Here is a 26,597-nt window from a genome sequence, read left to right on the forward strand (position 1 = left end):
TTCCCATGTGCATAACCTTACACTTATCTGTTTTAAAGTTAAAAGAGTTGCATCCAAAGAACACCATACCTACTGTGAAGCATAGGGGTGGCAACATCATGCTTTGGGGCTGTTTCTCTGCAAAGGGACCAGGACGACTGATCCGCGTACATGAAAGAATGACTGGGGCATGTATCGTGAGATTTTGAGTGCAAACCTCCTTCCATCAGCAACGGCATTGAAGATGAAACGTGGATGTGTCTTTCAGCATGATAATGATCCCAAACACACCGCTAGGGCAACGAAGGAGTGGCTTCATAAGAAGCATATGAAGGTCCAGGAGTGGCCTAGCCAGTTTCAAGATCTCAATCCCATAGAAAACCTTTGGAGGGATTTGAAAATCTGTGTATCCCAGCAACAGGCCCAAAACATCACTGCTCTAGAGGAGATCTGCATTTAGGAATGGGCCAACATACCACCAATAGTGTGTGCCAACCATGTGAAGACTTGCAGAAAATGTTTGACCTCTGTCATTGCCAACAAAGGATATATAACAAAATATTGAGATAAACTTTTGCTAATGACCAAACACTTATTTTCCACCATAATTTGAAAATAAATCTTGCCAAATCAGACAAGGTTATTTTCTAGATTTGTTTTCTCTTCTTGACTCTCATAGTTGTGGCCTGTCTATGGTGTCAATTACAGCCCTCTCTCATCTTTTTATGTGGGAGAACTTGCATAATTGGTGGCTGACTAAATATTTTTTACCCCACTGTACCTTTGATCATTGTGGCCAAAGAGTTCTATTTTAACCTCATTGGTCCGCAGGACTTGTTTCCAAAATGCATCAGGCTTATTTAGTTGTTCTTTTGCATACTTCTGACGCTGAATTTTATTGTGAGGATGCAGTAGAGGTTTTCGTCTGATGACTCTTCCATGAAGGTCATACAGTATTTGTGCAGGTGTCTCTGAACAGTAGAACAATGTACCACAACTTAAAAGTCTGCTAAATCATTCTGAAAGTCTTTTGCAGTCAAGCGAGGGTTCTGATTTGCCTCTCTAGCAATCCTATGAGCAGCTGTCACTGAAATTTAGCTTGATCTTCCAGGCCTTATCTTGACCTCCACTGTTTCTGTTGACTGCCATTTCTAAATTATATTTCGAACTGGGGAAAGTGCCACTTGAAAACGCTTTGATATATCCTTATAGCCTTCTCCTGCTTTGTGGGCCTCCTCAAATTTCATTTTCAGAGTGCTAAGTAGCTACTTAGAAGAACCCATGGCTGCAGATTTTTGGCACAAAGATAGAGGAGGCTGGGTTTTTATAAAGCTGGGAAATCTGCATCATCTGGCCTTTTGTAACAATGATAGCTAACAAGCCATAACCCTAAAAGGCTAATTAAGGTCTGAAACCTTTGTCAATGTTATCTGAGCACACAAATCTCCGAGCTTGGCCAAACTTTTCCATCAGCCCATTTTCCTTTTTGTAACTTTTAAAATATAAAAAATGACAATATATATATTTTTTGCCTAAAATATACATATAAAATGTGTCCTCTTTAACTTTAGGCTGTTCAGGGATCATTTCATGTTCAATTTGCTTAACTGTTCACAATAACAGTATTTTTGACCAGGAGTGGCCAAACTTTTACTTGCCACTGTATTACCAGTAATACCACCATATAAAAGACAAACAATATGGCCACTGCATTGGTGTGTGTGTGTTAAATTCATCATACCTTTTTCTTTTGAGGGCGGAAGAGCACACAAAGATCCTAGCACTGGCATCGGAGCATCCAAATGACATGGTGGTGGCAGCATAAGTGGTGTGTTTCTGGATCAGAAGTGATGAAGTCGCAACCACCAGTCACATGGCTGTTGTGGTGTCTGATTTCAACAGGACATTACAACTACATGATTGTGTAAACGTTATTTACCTGAAGAAATAGGGTTAATCTTAAGGTAAATAGCATGAAAATACTGCACAACTGGAAGCATAAAAACGGACTTATACCCTCCCTATAGCTAATCGCTTTCAGTCATATTGGCATGTAGGGAGTGGTTACAGTCACAGTTACAGCTGTGGTCAGTCCTCCACACTTTGAGTGACAGCCTGCTAAGCACATACATACTGCAAACACATGCTACAGAACAGATTGTCAAAGTGCCAGAAGTGATTCCAGTCTAATGATTGGTGACTGTAACCATTCCCTGCACACTATGACTGAATGTGATCATCTACAGGGAGGATCTAAATTTTTTTTTCCTCCTTGTACCCAAGGTACCAGTAAGGCAGACAGTATTTTAATGCTATTTAAGTGCATATTGACCCTTTATCTACAGAGTTCCCGACATGACATGTTCCCTTTACCCTTTACCCTCAAGTGTGGTTTGTACGTTAATGACCGGGCCAATTTTTACAATTTTGATCACTGTCCATTTATGAGGTAATAACTCTAGAACGCTTCCATGGATCCTGGTGATTCTGACATTGTATTCTCGTGACATATTGTACTTCATGACAGTGGTAAAATTTGTTTGATATAACTTGCGTTTATTTGTGGAAAAATTGGAAATTTGGCGAAAATTTCGCATTTTTCCAATTTTGAATTTTCATGCCCTTAAATCATAGGGCTATGTCACACAAGATACTTAATAAGCAACATTTCCCACATGTTTACTTTACATCAGCACAATTTTGGAACCAAACTTTTTTTTTGTAAGGAAGTTATAAGGGTTAAAAGTTGACAGACGATTTCTCATTTTTACAACACCATTTTCTTTTTAGGGACCACATCACATTTAAAGTCACTTTTAGGGGTCTATATGATAGAGAATACACAAAAATGAGACCATTATAAAATCTGCACCTCTCAAGGTGCTCAAAACCACATTCACGAGGTTTATTAACCCTTCAGGTGCTTCACAGGAATTTTTAGAATGTTTAAAAAAAATGAACATTTAACTTTTTTTCACAAAAAAATTAATTCAGGTCCAATTGTTTTTAATTTAGCAAGGGTAACAGGAGAAATTGGACTGCAAAAGTTATTGTGCAATTTGTCCTGAGTACGCTGATACCTGATATGTGGGGGGGAACCACTGTTTCGGCGCAGGGTACCACTGTTTCGGCGCATGGCAGAGCTCAGAAGCTCAGAGCTCAGAAGGGAAAAATACTTCAGGTCCAATTTTTTTATTTTCCCAAGGGTAACACCCCAAAAGTTATTGTTCAATCTGTCCTGAGTATGCTGATACCGCATTTTGGAAAGTAGACCCCCTGAGGAACTTATCTAGATGTGTGGAGAGCACTTTGAACTCCCAAGTGCTTCACAGAAGTTTATAACGTAGAGCAGTAAAAATAAAAAATCATATTTTTTCCGCTAAAATAATCTTTACACCCCCAATTTTTATTTTCCCAAGGGTAACAAGACCCCAAAAGTTATTGTTCAATGTGTCCTGAGTATGCTGATGCTCCATATGTGGGGGTAAAATACTGTTTGGGCGCATGGCAGAGCTCGGAATGGAAGAAGCGCCGTTTGACTATTTCAACGCAAAATTGGCTGGAATTGAGATCGGATGCCATGTCGCGTTTGGAGAGCCACTGATGTGCCTGAACAGTGGAAACCCCCCACAAGTGACCCCATTTTGGAAACTAGACCCCTAAGATACTTTTCTAGATGTTTGGTGAGAACTTTGAACCCCCAGGTGTTTCACTAAAGTTTATAACACCAGAGCGTGAAAATAAAAAATCATATTTTTTCCACAAACATGATTTTTTAGTCCCCGATTTTTTATTTTCCCAAGGGTAACAGGAGAAATTGGACCCTAATAGTTGTTGTCTATTTTGTCCTGAGTACGTTGATACCCTATATGTAGAAGAAAACTACTGTATGGGCACACGTCGGGGCTCGGAAGGGAAGTAGTGACGTTTTGGATTGCAGACTTTGATGGAATGGTCTGCAAGCATCATGTTGTGTTTGGAGAGCCCCTGATGTGCCTAAACAGTGGAGACCCCCCACAAGTGACCCCATTTTGGAAACTAGAACCCCCAAGGAACTTATCTAGATGTGTGGTGAGAACTTTGAACCCCCCAATTGCTTCACAAAAGTTTATAACTTAGAGCCATAAAAATAAAAAAATTATATTTTTTTCCACAAAAATTATATTTTCGCCCCAATTTTTAAATTCCCAAGGGTAACAGAAGAAATTGGACACCAAGAGTTATAGTGCAATTTGTTTTGAGTATGCTGATACCCCATATGTGGGGGTAAACCACTGTGTTGGCGCATGGCAGAACTCGGAAAGGAAGGAGCATCGTTTGACTTTTTCAACGCAGAGTTGGCTGGAATTGAGATGAGACGCCATGTCGTGTTTGGAGAGCCCCTGATGTGCCTAAACAGTAGAAACCCCCAACATCTAACTCCAACCCTAACCCCAACACACCCCTAACCCTAATCCCAACCCTAACCATAACCCTAACCACAAACATAACCCTAAGACACTCCTAACCCTAACTTTAGCCCCAACGCTAACCCTAACTTTAGCCTTAACCCTAGCCCCAACCCTAACCCTACCTTTAGCCCCAACCCTAACTTTAGCCCCAACCCTAACTTTAGCTCCAACCATAACCCTAACTTTAGCCCCAACCCTAACCCTATCTTTAACCAAAACCCTAACCTTAAGTTTAGCCCTAACCCTAATGGAAAAAGGAAATACGGTACATTTTTTTATATGATTATTTTTCCCTAACTAAGGGGGTGATAAAGGGGGGTATGATTTACTATTTATAGCAAGTTTTTATGTTTGGCAACTGTCACATGCTAAAAGACGCTTTTTATTGCAAAAAATAGTTTTTGCATTACCACATTTTGAGAGCTATAATTTTTCAATATTTTGGCCCACAGAGACATGTGAGGTCTTATTTTTTGCGGGACGAGTTGACGTTTTTATTGGTACCATTCGTTGGGTTAGTATGATTACAGCAATAACGCATTTATATGATTTTTTTATGTTTTAGCGCTTTTATACAATGAAAACAATTTTATATAAAAAATAATTATTTTTGCATCACTTTATTCTGCGAACTATAACTTTTTAATTTTTTGCACTGATGACGCTGTATGGTTGCTCGATTTTTGCACTTAGTGCCGCGTGTCAGCTGTGATAATCAGCTGCCACCCAGCCGTGATCAGCCACGCTCCCCCCCCCGTGAGCGCGGCTGATCGTGTATGACGTACTATCCTGTCCATGAGCACTAAGGCCCAGGGACGGGATAGTACGTCAAATGTCAGAAAGGAATTAAGATCCTGCAACCTAGTTTATACAAAGACTGTAGAAGATGGAGCTTGGTGAAGTGGAGTATCTGACATCCTTGGTTACCAGGATGAACTTTTGGGGAGTTTTTGATGTTGTAGAATCTCTGCATTATTTCTGCACCTATTATATATATTCGGTTATTTGCGTTTTTTCATTGCAGCGTTTTTGACACTACATTTTTTGTCTCTTATTTGTGTGTCACACTTTAAATGAAATAAATCTTTTTGATACTTCCTGGTATTTGGCTTTGGCAAAACTTTCTTGATGTACTTAGCTACACAGAGTACATGAATTTTGTTTTGCGTCTCACCAGCGAAAATGTACAGAAATACTCAGTGTACCCACTAGAGATATTAGCATGTTTGGATTTGAAACAAGCATTGTACGTGTGTTAAAAGGAAGCCCAGTGGGCATGAGATTTCTGTAAATCCCATCCATTTTGCTGGAACTGTAATACACTGTGTTTTTGATGCAACATAAATATGCAGAGTCAAAAACGCGATAAAAGCTCATTGTGGAAACGTAGCCTTACAGTACAGGAGAAAAAAATTGACCTCAAACCACACTTAAAATAAAACCAACCTTCAACTACAAAATGTTATACTTACTTCACTCTCTGCAAAATGTCTCTCTCCCTTCAAACAAAGTGAAGATCTTCTTAAAGTTTTTTCATCACCGTCATCAAACACTGTTGGTTAAAAATAACAATGCAGTTAGTTATGACTTTCTAATAATATTCCTTCTTTACTTAGATTTTAACCCATTAATTATACTAAGTCGGACATAATTAAAAAAAAAAATGCAATTGTGCATTTGAGTTTTTGGATTTTGTTTTTACGCCATTCACTTGGTGGTAAAAATGTACTGTTCAAGAGGTTGTTCACCACTTTATTATTGATAAGATATCATCAGGATAGGTCAACAATGTTTGATCGGTTGGAGTCCGACACCCTCGCCGGTAAGCAGTTCTTGGTGTCTGCTGCAGGTACCGGACGGAAATGCTGAATTGCAAAGCTGTTCCGTCTTCTAATAATGGCACTGCACATCCACCTTCTATTGGTTTTCCATTAAAGGGAACCTGGCCCAAAGGTTTGCCTCGGGCCATGAGCACCACAAGACGGATTTCATCAACCAAGGGATCATTTTATTCAGCGCCGACCTGACACTTTCTGTAGGTTACTGTGCACAATCCTTCTGACAGGTTCCATTTAACTTTGTTCTATGGTCAGTATGAGTACAGTGAAACCAAATTTATTAACTTTTTTTGTTTTACAGGTAATTTAAAAAAAACATGCAAAAAGTTTCAGTAATCCTATTCTGAGAGACGCAACTTAACTCGATAGAATTGTAAAATGGCTTGCCTTCTTCTGATGGGGCGAGCTATAGTTTATTTTGTTTAACATATTCAGGTTCATACATCATTCTGACTTTAATTTTAGGGAAAAGGGGGGTGATTTCAGTTTTCTTTTTTTGCATTTTTTAAGTACTTTTTAATTTTTTTTATACGTTTGATTAGTCCACTTATTAGACGTGAACCTGTAATCACTTGATTCTCAACTGTAGTGTAGTGTACTTACTGTAAAATTATCAATCTCCTATGACATAGTGTGACATAGGACAAGAAAGAGATGGGGGTGTTCAGTAAGCTCCTGGCTGCTATGGCAACCTGTAATCATGTTGTGCAGGAGGGTGATGGCCATCATAATCGACGGCTGCCATGTTGAAACTTGTTAAATGCTTCTGTCACTCTGCATAATTATAGAGGTTAAACTTTTGGCTCCAATCGCAGTAGTTACACTCATGTGCCAGCATTACAACGCAGCTCATATGGATGCAGTATAGAGTAGGCTCACCTCCTGGGCCAGCTCCCAATAATGATGGCGCACCTCTACTCTACGTGTTCGGCAGGCATCGCTAACTTAAGTATTTTCAAACTTTGGCTTGGAAACATTATAGATTATATTAAGAGATTCTCTTGTGAAGATAGTCCCTCTCTACTGTATATATCCTCTTTATGAAAATGGCTTCTTTTCATTGGCTGCCATGCAATACTACATTTTTCCTGAAGACTCGGCTAATGCAGGGAAAGAACTGGCTGGCCACAGCAGAAACAGACAGGGAACCCATTTAAAAAGGGTTACAAAAAGCATATAGAAGGAAGCTCGCTAATTGATGTATGAAAAATGCATTTTTACTAATGAAGCATTAAAGGATAAAGTTGCGGAATAACATTCCTAGCAACTATTGTCAAGTTATCTTACCTTTTAAAGTTCATTTTTATTGCTTTATCTTACATTATAATGGCGGGATTAGTCTTTGTACAATAACCTAATATGATCATTAAACTGGCTCCCAACTAGTGCTTCACTAATCACCTAAGTAACTGGGATTATATGTGGATCACTATATCATAAAAGCATATTTGGATATCTATGAAGCTTACCAACTGTGTACCAGCTTGCATCGGTTAACTTATTGATAACAGCTTCCTGATAAGTTCCATCCGGACTTTTGATTTCTACCACAGCTCCAATCTGTTGTAAAAAAAAAAAAGTGTTTTTTTCAACTGTTCAATTAAAAGTTTAAGAGCAACTGTCGTTTTTTTTTGTTTATTTGCTTTTAATATATCAATTGGGCACAAGAAAATAAGGAACTTTTTAATAATATCTTATGAGAGAAATCATCTTCTTTCTCCTCCTGGACTGATTATTCAATCTCAATAATCTCAATTCATAGATAACATCTGTTTTCAGTAGATACTTTCCCATTACTGAGCTAAGAGATCACTGTTGGTTCTCATGGTCTCGCAGTTAACACATACAGCTATGACTGAATGAGTGGTTGTCAGTTGGATGGGAACATTTCTTTAGAGGGTGCTTCAACACCAAGAAACCAGTAGGCCTAAAGGCCCAATGAACATTGATTAATATTGTTCGAATCCTTTGATATTCTTGGGGGAGAGAGATGTTGATCGGGCATGTCTGATTTCCGGCTGCCAACCACTTTGTTCTTCGAGAGATAAGCTGTCGCTAGACATGTTTAGCGACAGCTCTCATAAAGGACACAGGAGCACTCAGCTGCATAAGTGCTCCTGTGTATATATGAGTAACATAGTAACATAGTTATTAAGGTTGAAGGGAGACTTTAAGTCCATCTAGTTCAACCCATATCCTATCCTAACTTGCCATAACATGTTGATCCAGAGGAAGGCAAAAAAAACCCATGTGGCAACAAGTAAGCTTCACATTGGGGAAAAAAATTCCTTCCTGACTCCACATACGGCAATCAGACTTGCTCCCTGGATCAACGCAATATTAAGGAAACTAGTGTATATACCCTGTAATATTATACTTTTCAAGAAAGGCATCCAGTCCCTTCTTAAATTTTAGTAGGGAATCACTCATTACAACATCATATGGCAGAGAGTTCCATAGTCTCACTGCTCTTACAGTAAAGAATCCGCGTCTGTGAGTATGCTTAAACCTTCTTTCCTCCAGACGTAGAGGATGCCCCCTTGTCCCCGTCACAGGTCTAAGAGTAAAAAGATCATTAGAAAGCTCTTGGTATTGTCCCCGCATATATTTATACATTGTAAATATATGCGTAGGACAAAATGGCTGCCGGCTGATCGTTCGGCCAAACCATTGTTCAGCCAACAGCCATCTAATTTATATGGAGGACATAAAAGGAATCTGTCAGTTGAAACAAACCACCTTAGCCGTCTATATGGGCAGGTCTCAGGAAGCTTAATAAAATGCACACTTTTAGGATTTCTTCGGAATCAGACATTGGAAAGCAGATCTCAAGGTATCATTTTATTCAACTTTCTCTGACCTACATGCCCATGCTGACAGAATCCCTTTAAGTTCTTATACTGACCAGAGATTTTTGCTGATTTGGGCTATGTGCACACGTTGCGGAACTCTCGCGGAAGTTACCGCGGGAATTCCGGAATTCCATTCTGAGAGAAAAACGCATTTTAAATTCTCGCGATTTTCCTGCGGAAAAACTAGCGATTTGCAAGCATAATTAGCTTGCAGAATGCTAGCGTTTTCCAAGCGATCTGTAGCATCGCTTGGAAAACTGATTGACAGGTTGGTCACACTCGTCAAACACAGTGTTTGACGAGTGTGACCAACTTTTTACTATTGAGGCTGCATATGCAGCATCAGTAGTAAAAAGATCTAATGTTAAAAATAATAAAAAAAATAAAAAATCGTGTTTTTCTCACCTTCCGACGTCCCGCGCAGCGTTCCCAATCCTCACGATGCTGCCGGCAGGTCCCGTTCCCAGTGATGCATTGCGCCAATGACCTTTGATGACGTCGCGGTCTCGCGAGACCGCTACGGTGTCGCGAGACCGAGACGTTATCAAAGGTCATTGCCGCAATGCATCACTGGGAACGGGACCTGCCGGCAGCATCGCTGAAGCCTGGTGACGCTGCGAGGAACATCGGAAGGTGAGAATATGACGATTTTTTTATTTTAATTCTACTTTTTACAGGGATATGGTACCCACAGCCTTGAGGAGAATCTCCTCTCCTCCGGACCATGGGTACCATCTGCAAATGTTCTGCTTATTTTTCGCATGGTGGGCACAACCACATGCGGAAAGTAAGTAGAACAATGCATTCCTATGTGGGCGGAATCGCCGCAATTCCGCAAAATTAATGAGCATGCTGCATATTTTTCCGCGATGCGTTTCCGCCGCGGGAAAATCCGCAGCATTAGCACAGCATTGCGGAATCCCATAGGATTGCATGGGATGCTGGTTTTTTTTTGCACTTTCGCGGCAAAATCGCGCGTTAAAAACAGCCGCGAAAAAAAACGCAAAGTGTGAACGCAGCCTTTAAGTCTGCTATGGCAAAATGAAATCTTTCTTTCTTCATATACAATGCGATGAGTTTAGTTGTACCTAAGCGATCACATAGACTTGTATATGTGATTCTAAGGTCATGTTCACTTGTTGCGTTTTTGCTGCATAATTTTTGCACGTTATTGCCACGGAAAATAACGTTGTATTTTACAGTCCCACCAAAGTGATGGATATTTCTGAAATCTCTTGTGCACAAAGCTTAGCTTTTTCCTTGCAGATATGAAATTCCAAAGCGTTTTTCAAATCTACAGTATGTCAATTCTTTCAGCATTTTTGCATTTTTCAAACATCAAATTAATGGGAAAAGAAAGAAAGTAAAAACCCATCAAAACCGCACATAAAAATGTGGAGAAAACACACATCAATGTGTATTGTCACTTCCACTTCTGACGTTCATGTACATTCTGGAGCAGAAACCTGTTAATCTTATGTAACTACAGCCTACTCAATTCTATTACCTATTAACCAGCAGCATTCTTACAAGGTACCTCCATTATTATATAGTATCCACATTACATGCCATAAATTTCCAATAAATCTGGGCCCAAGTCTTAGGATTCACATCTACAGTCATATGTAAAAGTTTGGGCACCCCTATTAATGTTAACCTTTTTTCTTTATAACAATTTTGGTTTTTGCAACAGCTATTTCAGTTTCATATATCTAATAACTGATGGACTCAGTTATATTTCTGGATTCAAATGAGGTTTATTGTGCTAACAGAAAATGTGCAATCTGCATTTAAACAAAATTTGACCGGTGCAAAAGTATGGGCACCCTTATCATTTTCTTGATTTGAACACTCCTAACTACTTTTTACTGACTTCCTGAAGAACTAAATTGGTTTTGTAACCTCATTGAGCTTTGAACTTCATAGCCAGGTGTATCAAATCATGAGAAAAGGTATTTAAAGTGGCCACTTGCAAGCAGTTCTCCTATTTGATTCTCCTATGAAGAGTGGCATCATGGGCTCCTCAAAACAACTCTCAAATGATCTGAAAACAAATATTATTCAACATAGCTTTTCAGGGGAAGGATACAAAAAGTTGTCTCAGAGATTTAACCTGTCAGTTTCCACTGTGAGGAACATAGTAAGGAAATGGAAGAACACAGGTACAGTTCTTGTTAAGCCCAGAAGTGGCAGGCCAAGAAAAATATCAGAAAGGCAGAGAAGAAGAATGGTGAGAACAGTCAAGGACAATCCACAGACTACCTCCAAAGACCTGCAGCATCATCTTGCTGCAGATGGTGTCACTGTGCATCGGTCAACAATACAGCGCATGCATAACGCCTTTTTGTATGACCAAACAACTCAATCTTTGTTTCATCAGTCCACAGGACCTTCTTCCAAAATGTAACTGGCTTGTCCAAATGTGCTTTTGCATACCTCAGGCGACTGTTTGTGGCGTGCTTGCAGAAACGGCTTCTTTCGCATCACTCTCCCATACAGCGTCTCCTTGTGCAAAGTGCGCTGTATTGTTGACCGATGCACAGTGACACAATCTGCAGCAAGATGATGCTGCAGGTCTTTGGAGGTGGTCTGTGGATTGTCCTTGACTGTTCTCACCATTCTTCTTCTCTGCCTTTCTGATATTTTTCTTGGCCTGCCACTTCTGGGCTTAACAAGAACTGTACCTGTGTTCTTCCATTTCCTTACTATGTTCCGCACAGTGGAAACTGACAGGTTAAATCTCTGAGACAACTTTTTGTATCCTTCCCCTGAAAAGCTATGTTGAATAATCTTTGTTTTCAGATCATTTGAGAGTTGTTTTGAGGAGCCCATGATGCCACTCTTCATAGGAGAATCAAATAGGAGAACTACTTGCAAGTGGCCACCTTAAATACCTTTTCTCATGATTTGATACACCTGGCTATGAAGTTCAAATCTCAATGAGGTTACAAAACCAATTTAGTGCTTCAGGAAGTCAGTAAAAAGTAGTTAGGAGTGATCAAATCAAGAAAATGATAAGGGTGCCCATACTTTTGCACCGGTCAAATTTTGTTTAAATGCAGATTGCACATTTTCTGTTAGTACAATAAACCTCATTTGAATCCAGAAATATAACTGAGTCCATCAGTTATTAGATAGATAGATGAAACTGAAATAACTGTTGCAAAAACCAAAATTGTTATAAAGAAAAAAGGTTAACATTAATAGGGGTGCCCAAACTTTTACATATGACTGTATATGGATGACAGGGTTCACTGACCAGCTTGGTGAAGAAGCTATTGCTTCCACGCAGAGAATGATAAAAAGAGGCAGCAGCTCTCAATACTCACTGCTGTGGGACTATAACAGAAACGGCATACGTCATCGTTTCTCTATTATCTATAGAAGCAAATGAAGGCTGTAAAGCACATGCATGGCTACGTCTCCATCCATTCTCCACACAGTAGTGTGCCTCACTGGACAGGTTGTGGATCAGGTGCCACCGGAGGTAACATAGGGACCTGTATTGATCAGCCATTTATGGCACATCCTATGGATATACCAAATATGTTTACATTGGGAATACAGCTTTAACAACTTTGAATAGTTATTTTTTCATAACACTGAGTAAAACTCTAGATTGTTAGGATAATTAGCTAGATACATATTTCTTATTTTCTTACTAACACCTACAGTTTAATTTGAAAGATCAGTAGCACCATTCATTAAAGATAATCAATTTCAAGATGAATATTTACCTTCAGGGGACCTTTTACATGATCATCCTGCACTTCTACAGTTGTGGCATCCTGTCGAAATGTTACCTAAATAAAATCAATTCAATAATGAATATTGGAACAGTTCAGATTTACTAGGACTGCAACACGGGGGTAAAATGTGGAGTAGATTAATGGATAGTTTAAAGTCATACACAAGTTTACATATGGCAATGGTAAACAGGAAGGATCGACTGTCCAATTCCTCCTACTGAAATAATATAAAAAGAACTTTCAGTGCACACAATAAAAGAAGCAATATTTTTGAGTCATTGGATGTGGTATATCTTGATTTTTCCAAAGCATTTGATACAGTGCCACAAAAAAGGTAGGTACACAAAATGAGAATGCTGGGTCTGGGGAAAAATGTGTGTAAATGGATAAGTAACTGGCTTAGTGATAGAAAGCAGAGGGTGGTTATAAATGGTATATTCTCTAACTGGGTCACTGTGACCAGTGGGGTACCGCAGGGGTCGGTGTTGGGACCTATTCTCTTCAACGTATTTATTAACGATCTGGTAGAAGGTTTACACAGTAAAATATCGATATTTGCAGATGATACAAAACTATGTAAAGCAGTCAATACAAAAGAAGATAGTATTCTGCTACAGATGGATCTGGATGAGTTGGAAACTTGGGCCGAAAGGTGGCAGATACGGTTTAACATTGATAAATGTAAGGTTGTACACATGGGACGAAGGAATCAATATCACCATTACACACTAAATGGGAAACCACTGGGTAAATCTGACATAGAGAAGGACTTGAGGATTGTAGTTAATGATAAATTTACCTGGAGCAGCCAGTACCAGGCAGCGGCTGCCAAGGCTAACAGGATCATGGGGTGCATTAACCCCTTAATCCCAAATGACGTACTATCCCGTACATGTGCCCTGTCGGATAAATGGGGTTGGGACCATCAGTTGTGTTGTGCAGAAGTCTGGTGGATACACAGCTGATAGTCCTACTGAATAGACTGTTAGAATTTGTATTATGGCAAGAAAAAAGCAGCTAAGTAAAGAAAAATGAGTGGCCATCATTACTTTAAGAAATGAAGGTCAGTCAGTCCGAAAAATTGGGAAAACTTTGAAAGTGTCCCCAAGTGCACTGGCAAAAACCATCAAGCGCTACAAAGAAACTGGCTCACATGAGGACTGCCCCAGGAAAGGAAGACCAGGAGTCACCTCTGCTGCGGAGGATAAGTTCATCCGAGTCACCAGCCTCAGAAATCGCGGGTTAACAGCAGGTCAGATTACAGACCAGGTCAATGCCACACAGAGTTCTAGCAGCAGACACATCTCTACAGCAACTGTTAAGAGGAGACTTTGTGCAGCAGGCCTTCATGGTAAAATAGCTGCTAGGAAACCACTGCTAAGGACAGGCAACAAGCAGAAGAGACTTGTTTGGGTTAAAGAACACAAGGAATGGACATTAAACCAGTGGAAATCTGTGCTTTGGTCTGATGAGTCCAAATTTGAGATCTTTGGTTCCAACCACCGTGTCTTTGTGCAACACAGAAAAGGTGAACGGATGGACTCTACATGCCTGGTTCCCACTGTGAAGCATGGCGGAGGAGGTGTGATGGAGTGGGGGTGCTTTGCTGGTGACACTGTTGGGGATTTATTCAAAGATGAAGGCATACTGAACCAGCATGGCTACCACAGCATCTTGCAGCGGCATACTATTCCATCCGGTTTGCGTTTAGTTGGACCATCATTTATTTTTTAACAGGACAATGACCCCAAACACACCTCCAGGCTGTGTAAGGGCTATTTGAACAAGACGGAGAGTGATGGGGTGCTACGCCAGATGACCTGACCTCCACAGTCACCAGACCTGAACCCAATCGAAATGGTTTGGGGTGAGCTGGACCCCAGAGTGAAGGCAAAAGGGCCAACAAGTGCTAACCATCTCTGGGAACTCCTTCAAGACTTTTGGAAGACCATTTCCGGTGACTACCTCTTGAAACTCATCAAGAGAATGCCAAGAGTGTGCAAAGCAGTAATCAAAGCAAAAGGTGGCTACTTTGAAGAACCTAGAATATAAGACATATTTTCAGTTGTTTCACACTTTTTTGTTAATTATATAATTCCACATGTGTTAATTCATAGTTCTGATGCCTTCAGAGTGAATCTACAATTTTCATAGTCATGAAAATAAAGAAAACTCTTTGAAGGAGAAGGTGTGTCCAAACTTTTGGTCTATACTGTATATCATGTCAGAAGAGAGATTAATGTTTTCATTAGCTGGCACACTTTTTTTGTGTCCGCCGTTATTTATTGAATGACGGCGATCACGTGATCGGGGACCACAAAACCCAGGGTCTCAGCAACCCCCAATAGCTGAAACACTGGAGATTTTCTGACTCTAGGGGGCGCTATGACATTATGGCCGATTGGCGTTTTAAAGCAGCAATAAGGGAATAAGGCACCTTAACAGGTGCCGTTTTAATACCTATAAGTGGTCGTTTGAAAGATCAGTAGCACCATTCATTAAAGATAATCAATTTCACAATTTCAAGATGAATATTTACCTTCAGGGGACCTTTGTTAATGCGCACGTCAGCGCAAAAAACGAGCGCAAAACCGCAAAAAACGCACAAAAACGCATGATGCGTTTCAAAGCAAATCAAAGCAAAAGGTGGCTACTTTGAAGAACCTAGAATATAAGACATATTTTCAGTTGTTTCACACTTTTTTGTTAATTATATAATTCCACATGTGTTAATTCATAGTTCTGATGCCTTCAGAGTGAATCTACAATTTTCATAGTCATGAAAATAAAGAAAACTCTTTGAAGGAGAAGGTGTGTCCAAACTTTTGGTCTATACTGTATATCATGTCAGAAGAGAGATTAATGTTTTCATTAGCTGGCACACTTTTTTTGTGTCCGCCGTTATTTATTGAATGACGGCGATCACGTGATCGGGGACCACAAAACCCAGGGTCTCAGCAACCCCCAATAGCTGAAACACTGGAGATTTTCTGACTCTAGGGGGCGCTATGACATTATGGCCGATTGGCGTTTTAAAGCAGCAATAAGGGAATAAGGCACCTTAACAGGTGCCGTTTTAATACCTATAAGTGGTCGTTTGAAAGATCAGTAGCACCATTCATTAAAGATAATCAATTTCACAATTTCAAGATGAATATTTACCTTCAGGGGACCTTTGTTAATGCGCACGTCAGCGCAAAAAACGAGCGCAAAACCGCAAAAAACGCACAAAAACGCATGATGCGTTTTTTATGTGCGTTTGCACTGCGCACGGTGCGCAGCGCAAAAAACGCAAGTGTGAAAGTAGCCTTGTAGTTGACGTATACCTACAATTCTCCTTCTATGGCGACATAGCTACACACATATATATATATATATATATATATGTATATATATATATATATATATATATATATATATATATATATATATGAAAAAAAAATTTTTTTTGGCACAACCAGCTCACCGCTTTGAAGAAAACCAGGAATAAGTCCAGCCTGTGGTAGCAGTTCGCACGGAAACAGATTGGGATAAATCCTTGCATGTAAAAGAAATAGTGTTGATTCTCCAGCGATCAGTCCAATGGTGGGGTAAAATATAACTTTTATTCTTCCATTAAAAAGGTTCCGGGTTTCTTCAATGACAATTTTGCATATGGTCAATCCCTTTTGGATGACATGTTTCGACACTATATGTGTCTTCCTCCACATTTTACCCCACCATTGGACTGATTGCTGGACAACCAACACTATTTTATATATATATATATATATATATATATATATATATATATATATACAGTGGGGCAAAAAAGTATTTAGTCAGTCAGCAATAGTGCAAGTTCCACCACTTAAAAAGATGAGAGGCGTCTGTAATTTACATCATAGGTAGACCTCAACTATGGGAGACAAACTGAGAAAAAAAATCCAGAAAATCACACTGTCTGTTTTTTTTTCATTTTATTTGCATATTATGGGGGAAAATAAGTATTTGGTCAGAAACAAGCAATCAAGATTTCTGGCTCTCACAGACCTGTAACTTCTTCTTTAAGAGTCTCCTCTTTCCTCCACTCATTACCTGTAGTAATGGCACCTGTTTAAACTTGTTATCAGTATAAAAAGACACCTGTGCACACCCTCAAACAGTCTGACTCCAAACTCCACTATGGTGAAGACCAAAGAGCTGTCAAAGGACACCAGAAACAAAATTGTAGCCCTGCACCAGGCTGGGAAGACTGAATCTGCAATAGCCAACCAGCTTGGAGTGAAGAAATCAACTGTGGGAGCAATAATTAGAAAATGGAAGACATACAAGACCACTGATAATCTCCCTCGATCTGGTGCTCCACGCAAAATCCCACCCCGTGGGGTCAGAATGATCACAAGAACGGTGAGCAAAAATCCCAGAACCACGCGGGGGGACCTAGTGAATGAACTGCAGAGAGCTGGGACCAATGTAACAAGGCCTACCATAAGTAACACACTACGCCACCATGGACTCAGATCCTGCAGTGCCAGACGTGTCCCACTGCTTAAGCCTGTACATGTCCGGGCCCGCCTGAAGTTTGCTAGAGAGCATTTGGATGATCCAGAGGAGTTTTGGGAGAATGTCCTATGGTCTGATGAAACCAAACTGGAACTGTTTGGTAGAAACACAACTTGTCGTGTTTGGAGGAAAAAGAATACTGAGTTGCATCCATCAAACACCATACCTACTGTAAAGCATGGTGGTGGAAACATCATGCTTTGGGGCTGTTTCTCTGCAAAGGGGCCAGGACGACTGATCCGGGTACATGAAAGAATGAATGGGGCCATGTATCGTGAGATTTTGAGTGCAAACCTCCTTCCATCAGCAAGGGCATTGAATATGAAACGTGGCTGGGTCTTTCAACATGACAATGATCCAAAGCACACCGCCAGGGCAACGAAGGAGTGGCTTCGTAAGAAGCATTTCAAGGTCCTGGAGTGGCCTAGCCAGTCTCCAGATCTCAACCCTATAGAAAACCTTTGGAGGGAGTTGAAAGTCCGTGTTGCCAAGCGAAAAGCCAAAAACATCACTGCTCTAGAGGAGATCTGCGTGGAGGAATGGGCCAACATACCAACAACAGTGTGTGGCAACCTTGTGAAGACTTACAGAAAACGTTTGACCTCTGTCATTGCCAACAAAGGATATATCACAAAGTATTGAGATGAAATTTTGTTTCTGACCAAATACTTATTTTCCACCATAATATGCAAATAAAATGAAAAAAAAACAGACAATGTGATTTTCTGGATTTTTTTTTCTCAGTTTGTCTCCCATAGTTGAGGTCTACCTATGATGTAAATTACAGACGCCTCTCATCTTTTTAAGTGGTGGAACTTGCACTATTGCTGACTGACTAAATACTTTTTTGCCCCACTGTATATATATATATATATATATATATATATATATACACTGTATATATATCAGCCATTTGGTAAATGCAAAAAAAGTCATTTTTCTCATTAATGTACACTCTGCACCCCATCTTGACTGATAAAAACCAGAAATGTAGAAATTTTTGCAAATTTATTAAAAAATAAAAACTGAAATATCACATGGTCATAAGTATTTAGACCCTTTGCTCAGACACTCATATTAAAGTCACATGCTGTCCATTTCCTTGTGATCCTCTTTGAGATGGTTCTACTCCTTCATTGGAGTCCAGCTGTGTTTTATTAAACTGATAGGACTTGATTTGTAAAGGCACATACATGTTTATATAAGACCTCACAGCGCATGTCAGACCAAATGAGAATCATGAGATCAAGCCAAGGAGCTCAGAGACAGAATTAAGAATAATAATAATAATAATCTTTATTTATATAGCACCAACATATTCCACAGCGCTTTACAGTTTAACAGTTTCAAAACACAAGTAAGAAGTAACAACATTAACAATACAATAATTAAAGCAAAATAAGACGACCCTGCTTGTGAGAGCTTACAATCTACAGTGAGGTGGGGGAGATACAAAGTACAGGTGTGTATTTACAATGGTGTATTTACAATGATGGTCCAGCCATCTTGAGGGAGTGAGGGAGAGATGGAGATAGTGAATGGGCTACACACGCACACTTACACATACAATTACTTTGACTAGTGAACGTGATAGGCCACTGTGAACAAATGCGTTTTGAGGGAGCACCTAAAACTATGCAAATTGTGGATAGTCCTAATTTCTTTGGGCAGAGCATTCCAGAGAATTGGCCCCGCACGGGAGAAGTCTTGGAGTCGGTAGTGTGAGGTACGGATTAGTGGAGAGGTTAGTTGAAAGTCATTTGCAGAGCGCAGAGGTTGGTTAGGCCAATAGAAAGAAATGAGGGAGATGTAGGGGGGTGCTGCACGATGGAGAGCTTTTTGGGTCAAGTACTTTGAATTTGATCCTATAATGAATGCGCAGCCAATGTAAGGACTGGCGAAGAGCGGATGCGTCCGAGTACTGATTAGCCAGACGGATGATCCTGGCTGTTGCATTAAGTATGGACTGGAGAGGAAAGTCGAGTAATTGGGAGGCCAATTAATAGAGCGTTGCAGTAGTCCAGGCGGGAGTGTATCAATGCGACAGTGAGGGTTTTTGTTGTTTCCATGGTGAGAAAAGGGCAGATTCTAGAGTTGTTCTTTAGGTGTAAGCGGCAAGAGCGGGCAAAAGATTGTATATGGGATGTGAAGGAGAGATTGGTGTCAAACATAACACCCAGACAGCACACGTGCTGCCAGGGTGTTATTATGGTGTCACCCAGGGAGAGGGAAATGTCAGATTTAGGGAGGTTAGTATACGGCGGGAGCAGAAGAAGTTCAGTTTTTGAGAGGTTGAGTTTCAGAAAGAGAGCGGACACGATGTCGGAGACTGTGGACAGACAGTCACTGGCATTCTGTAGTACAGCGGGTGTCCTCAGCATAAAGATGGTGTTGAAAGTCAAATCTGCTGATGGTCTGACTGAGCCTTGAGGTATCCTGACAGCGAGAGGAAGAGGAGATGACGAGGAGCCAGTGAACAAAATACTAAAGGAGCTGTCAGAAAGATAGGAAGAGAACCAGGAGAGAGCAGTGTCCCTAATGCCTAGTGACTGGAGCCTAGAGAGTAGGAGATGGTGGTCAACAGTGTTGAAAGCTGCAGAAAGGTTGAGGAGAATGAGCAGAGAGTGGTCACCATTACATTTTGCTGTCAGAAGGTCATTGATAACTTTGATGAGTGCAGTTTCAGTCGAATGTAGGGAGCGGAAGCAGGACTGTGAAGGGTCTAGGAGGGAGTGAGTGGAGAGGTAACGGGTAAGGCGGGAGTAGACTAGGCGCTCCAAAAGTTTAGAGATGAAGGGGAGATTAGAGACTGGTCTGTAGTTGTTTGTGCAGGATGGGTCGAGAGCGGGTTTCTTTAGTAATGGAGTAACGATAGTGTTTGAAGGAGGATGGGAAAATGCCCGAGGAGAGGGAGAGATTAAAGATTGTAGTTAGGTGAGTTGTGACGACTGAAGAGAGAGACTGGAGATGTGAGGGAATGGGGTCGGTAGTGCATGTAGTCGGACGAGAAGAAGAGAGGAGTTTGGAGACTATTTCTTCTGTGACGGGATCAAATGTGGAAAGTGAGGCGGGGAAATGCAGAGAGGGATGGGAGTCACACACTTGGTGGTTGGGAGCGGATTTCCTGACGGATATTATGACTTATTTTTTCTATAAAGTGGGAGGTCAGGTCATCAGCACAAATGTCTGTGATAGGAGCTTGTGATTTTGGCCTGAGGAGGGAGTGAAAGGTGTCAAAAAGTTTCTTGGGGTTGTTGGCTAGTGAGGAGATCAGGGTGGTAAAGTAGGTCTGCTTGGCGTGGTGAAGGGCAGAGTTATAGGTTCTTAACATAATAATAATAATCTTTATTTTTATATAGCGCTAACATATTCCGCAGCGCTTTACAGTTTGCACACATTATCATCACTGTCCCCGATGGGGCTCACAATCAAAATTTCCTATTAGTATGTCTTTAGAATGTGGGAGGAAACCGGAGTACCCGGAGGAAACCCATGCAAACACGGGGAGAATATACAAACTCCTTGCAGATGTTGTCCTTGGTGGGATACAAACCCAGGACAACATCTGGGTCAATCCCTCACTGTATCAATGCGACAGTGAGGGTTTTTGTTGTTTCCATGGTGAGAAAAGGGCAGATTCTAGAGTTGTTCTTTAGGTGTAAGCGGCAAGAGATTGTATATGGGATGTGTAGGAGAGATGTGAAGGAGAGTGGCTAACCACTGAGCCACCATGCCGCATAAATTTGAAGTTGATGAAGTCTTCTGGTGTGAGGGTTTTTCTCCAAAGGCGTTCAGCACTCCTAGAGCATCGCAGGAGAAGTTGAGTTTGCGATGTGAGCCAGGGCTGTTTTACTCTGTGTTTGGAGGTTCTGGGGGTGAAGGGAGCTACTTGGTCAAGGGTGCTTCTAAGAGTGTCGCTGTAGTGATGAACAGCCAAATCAGGACAGGAAAAAGAGGAGATTGGTGACAGTGATGAGTGTAGGGAGTCTGAAAGTCTCTGAGGGTTAATGGCTTGTAGATTTCTGAATGTGTGGTAGGTAGGAGTGTGCTGGGGTGGGCGAGGATTTGTGAGCGTGAAGGAGGGAATGTTGTGGTCAGAGAGGGGAAGCAGTGAGTTATTTAGGTAGGAGATTTAACAGAGCCAGACAAAAACCAGGTCAAGGGTGTTACCGTCCTTGTGTGTTACCATGGCTGGTCAGGAGCCGGAATCTCCAGGAGTGGACCCTCTGGACCGTGGCACCAAGGGGCCCCAGGCGAGCTGCCAGGTGGAGCCGACCCCTATACAGGGATCGTTAGCAGCAGGCCCAGGGGTTCGGGTACCACGATAGCTGGTAGCGAAAGGGACGGCTCAGGATGGACTGGAGTAGGAGTGCGGAACTGGAGTGTAGACCACAGGACAGCGCAGGATCACAGGAGACAGAACTGGAGTAAGACTGCAGGACTGGAGTGTGGATAGCAGGATGGAATAGGAACACCGGAGGCAGGACTGGAGTAGGACTGAAGGACTGGAGCGGGGATGACCGGACGGAGCACCGGACTGCGGGAATACTGCAGGGAACACGGATAGGACTGCAAGGCTACAGCAGGAATCACTGAGGACAGGACTGCGAGACTGCAGAGAGCACACAAGGAAGCAGGGCCCCGTGTGCTAGGAAACACAATGATCAGGCGCCTCCCTCAGGGGGAGCGGCCTGATATGCCCATCTGGTCTGCCATTGGTCAGTGGGTGCTTCCGGGTCAGGGCATTGCCGGAGCACAAGTAACAGGAGGGAGGCGCGGCCGCGGCCTATGGTGCATGCGCATTGCATGCAGAGACCCCGTCGGCCGCGAGCCTGTCAGAAGGGACCGTTGTGGCCGTCGGGCGGTGGAGGGCTGCGGCGTGGGAGCGGAGGCTGGGTGAGTATGCCGAGGCGGCGTGACAGGGTGTCTCAGAGGTTGAAAGCTATGAGAGGCCTATAGAAGTGGTTAGTAATAGAAGCTGGGATGCAGATGTGGAAGTGATGCTGTTAATGGGGATGTTGAAGTCTCCCAGGATAAGGGTTGGGAGTTCTGAGGACATGAATTGCGCCAGCCAGGCTGAGAAGTGGTCACAGAAGTGGGTGGGTGAGCCTGGGGGCCGGTATATGCCCACTACTCTGAGTGAGAGGGGACGGAAGAGCCTAATGGTGTAGACCTCAAAAGAAGGGAATGAAAGTGATGGAACTGGGGAGATAAACTGGATAGTGCATTGTGGGGACAGGAGTATGCCGACTCCACCACCAAGTCTGTTTGTGGGTCTCGGGGAATGGGAGAATTGTAAACCACCATGGGAAATGGCTTCAGAGGAGACGGTGTCAGAATCCTGAATCCAGGTTTCAGTGAGGGCCAACAGATTCAGACAATTGTTCAGAAAGCAATTGTGCAGGAAAGGAAGTTTGTTACATACAGACCGTGGATTCCAGAGGGTTCAATAAAAAGAAGGAGATGAGGGAGTGCAACAAATATTAATAAGATTATTATGGTTTTGATATGAGGTAGGGTAGGGGTTGAGGTATGGTGGACCGGGGTTGGGGGAGATGTCCCCCAAAATCAGTAGGAGTAGGAAGATAAAGAGCAAGTAGTTATTGGAATAGTAAGAATTTTTTTTTTGCGATGTCAATGGGCAAGATGGGCTGAGATTTTTCAGGAAGGTGAGAAGTGCATGGGAGCTGTACATGGGAGAGGGAAACATAGAGGGGCTGATGTGTAGGAGTCGTGATGGAGGGGGATGGCGTGGTGAATGTGGATGGCAAGGGAACACAGGAGGATAGAAATAAAGCACATGGATAAAAGGGAGTGCAAAGTGTGGGTTACCTGACTCCTGCCCTGACTAACTGCCATGGAATAACTGCCTTTTGCTTGATGCTTAGCTAATGTGATGATTTGCTGAATGGGTGCGACCCCACACATGCGTGTACCCCTTAGAATGTTTCTAAATTTATAGACCCCAATACAAGGACAAGAGAGAGGAATTGTGGGAGCTGTTTGTTATAAATTAGCAACAGCTGCTCAACACATCCTGCTGTGGAATAGCTGATCAAAGACTTTAGTTCTGATTCCATCTCTATGCTATAACACCTCTCCCATGAAAACATCTACAGTCATCCCCCCCATAGGAGGGGGCAAGACACAGATCTGGCAAAGGCTACAAAAGAATTTATGCAGTACTCAAGGCTTCAAAGAGCACACTCGCCTCCATAATCCTTAAATGGAAGAAGTTTGGGACCACCAGAGGTCTTCCTAGGCCTGGCCGTCCAGCCAAACTGAGCAATCGTGGGAGAAGAGCGTTTGTGAAAGAGGTAAAGAAGAACATCAAGATCACTGTGGCTGAGCTCCACAGATGCAGTAGGGAGATGGGAGAAAGTTCCACAAAGTCAACTGTTATGATTGAGTCACCGTAGGAGGCAAAAATAGAAATGCTAGCTAAGTCCAGAAAACCAGAGAAGTTGGCAGCTATCGGATTGCAGACCCCTGAACCTATCAACACAACTAGCAGTAGCCGTGGGGGGCTCCTACGATGCCCTAGGCCCCTCGATCACAGCCGGAGGACTACATAGCCTAAAGACAGAAAGGGAAATCTAAACTGCCCCAGAGCAGACCCCAAAGCAAAAGGCAGCCCCCCACATATAATGACGGTGAAGCAAGAAGAAAGAACAAAACACAGACAGAAAGATAGACTGAGCAAAGATGGGGCCCACGCTAGCTTAGATAGGAAAGGACAGGAAGGCTGCTGTCTGCAATCCGTGAAAAACCCTATGAAAATAAGAGCCAACAAACTGACAGTAAAAAAGACCCTGAAGACGCTAGGCTTCAAAAAAGCTATGTCAGTACTCAGGAATATTCTGAAGACAGAGTAACAGGCAAAAGGAGATTCAGCTCACCCCAGCAGGGAATGGCAGAATCCAGAAAAGCAAGGAAAACAAAACACTAATGCAAAAAGGCAAAGCAGAAATCTTAGCTTTAGAAGAGCAGGAATCAGACTGGTTTCCTTGAAGTCCACAGAGAAATCACCCGCAGGCCAGAAGGGCGTCGGCAGCCTTATATCCAGTCATTAACTCCACTCAGCCAGTCATCATCATCAGCCCCAGGTGTTTGACAATGAGGCACACTACCTTTCTTCACCAGAAGAGGGAGTTCCTCGGGCCTCAGTAGTGAAGGGGAAAATGAACTCACAACAGTCAACTATCATTGCAGCTCTTCACCAATCGGGCCTTTATGGCAGAGTGGGCCGACGGAAGCCTCTCCTCAATGCAAGATATAGGAAAGCCCACATAGAGATTGCTAAAAAAAAACATGACTATGAGAAATAAGATTCTCTGGTCTGATGAGACAAAGATAGAACTTTTTGGTGATAATTCTAAGCGGTATGTGTGGAGAAAACCAGGTACTGCTCATCACCTGCCCAATACAATCCCAACAGTGAAACAAGGTGGTGGCAGCATCATACTATGGGGGTAATTTTCAGCTGCAAGACAGGATGACTGGTTGCAATTGAAGGAAACATGAATGTGGCGAAGTACAGAGATATCTTGGAAGAAAACCTCTTCCAGAGTGCTCTGGACCTCAGACTTGGCCGAAGGTTCACCTTCCAACAAGACAATGACCCTAAGTACACAGCTAAAATAACAAAGGAGTGGCTTCAGAACAACTCTGTGACCATTATTGACTGGCCCAGCCAGAGCCCTGACCTAAACCCAACTGAGCATCTCTTGGGAGACCTGAAAATGGCTGTTCACCAACATTCACCATCCAACCTGACAGGACTGGAGAGGATCTGCATGGAAGAATGGAAGAGGATCTCCAAATCCAGGTGTGAAAAACTTGTTGCTTTCATTCCCAAGAAGACTCATGGTTGTACTCGCTCAAAAGGGTGCTTCTACTCAGTACTGAGCAAAGGGTCTGAATACTTATGACCATGTGATATTTCAGTTTTACTTTTTTAATAAATTTGCATAAATTTCTACAGTTCTTTTTTCAGTAAAGATGGGGTGCAGAGTGTACATTAATGAGAAAAAAATGAACTTGTCTTCATTTACCAAATGGCTGCAATGAAACAAAGAGTGAAAAATGTAAAGGGGTCTGAATACTTTCTGAACCCAATGTATATATATACTGTATATTTATATATACTGTATATCTATATCTATATATATATCTATATATCTATATATATCAAGAGAAAAATATAATATGGTTTATTGGCCCATGTGCGACATTTCGGTCGCAAGTGTGGACCTTTCTCAAGCATGTCAAGCATGGAGTGCTGCCTTCATTATTCATATTCTTATTATAGAGACAAACACCTTGGTCGCCTCAAAAAGACCTTTTTGAATCAGGGTTACCATCCAAGAACAATTGAAAACCAAATTACAAGAGCCACCAGATTGTCAAGGAATCACCTGCTACATTACAAAGCTAAAGAAGAAAATAACCGAGTGCCTCTAGTAGTCACCTACAACCCAAATCTGGAGGTGCTAAGGGGAGCTGCACGGAAATTACAACCTTTACTACAAAAAGATGCCCGATTAAAATCCATTTTTCCAGACCCCCCACTACTGTGTTTTAGGCAGCCCCCAAATTTAAGAAGCATCATTGTCAGAAGCTCCCTGTCCTCTCCAACAGCTGCAGGAACCTTTCCTTGCAACCAGAAAAAATGTAAAACCTGTCCATTTATAATGACCACGGACAAGATAAAGATCCCCAACTCACATCAGGACTACAAGATCCCAGGTACTTTCACCTGCATTACATCTAATGTGGTGTACTTAATTATTTGTACTAAATGTCCAACTGGGGGTCTGTATGTGGGGGAGACAGGGCAAAAGCTTAGAACAAGGATGAATGCTCATCGTCACACTATAAGAGAAAAAAGAATGGATCTACCTGTGGCAAAACATTTCTGTATCCCTGATCACAGCAGCATGGATATGAAATTACTGGTATTGAAAGGTAACTTCACATCTCAGAGAGAGAGACGAGTTTGGGAGTACAAATTTATGACGAACTTTGACACTCTCAGTGCTGGAATGAATGTGTCGCATGGATTTATGTCTTTTTACATCAATTAACGAATTTCCTTTTAAAACCTTGCGGGGCAACACAGAACTAGACCCCAATCAGAGGACCATAAAACATCCAGACTCCTTATCTATGAACTGGTCCAAT

General features: G+C 41.8%; 1 protein-coding gene across 2 annotated transcripts in view; it reads right to left on the reverse strand.

Moving 5' to 3' along the window:
• Window positions 1-26,597, reverse strand: part of ARID4B (AT-rich interaction domain 4B) — a 449,596-nt gene that overhangs the window by 270,695 nt on the left and 152,304 nt on the right. For both annotated transcript variants that reach the window (XM_073560137.1, XM_073560136.1), the window contains 3 exons: window positions 12,858-12,923; window positions 7,738-7,828; window positions 5,903-5,982 (listed from right to left, as the gene is read on the reverse strand). In XM_073560137.1, the coding sequence (XP_073416238.1) occupies window positions 5,903-5,982; window positions 7,738-7,828; window positions 12,858-12,923 (237 nt within the window). The remainder of the gene's footprint in view (window positions 1-5,902; window positions 5,983-7,737; window positions 7,829-12,857; window positions 12,924-26,597) is intronic.

The sequence above is a fragment of the Dendrobates tinctorius genome, unplaced genomic scaffold (genome assembly GCF_039654945.1).
Source record: "Dendrobates tinctorius isolate UK_male_01 unplaced genomic scaffold, ASM3965494v1 ptg000293l, whole genome shotgun sequence".
NCBI classification, from domain to species: domain Eukaryota; kingdom Metazoa; phylum Chordata; class Amphibia; order Anura; family Dendrobatidae; genus Dendrobates; species Dendrobates tinctorius.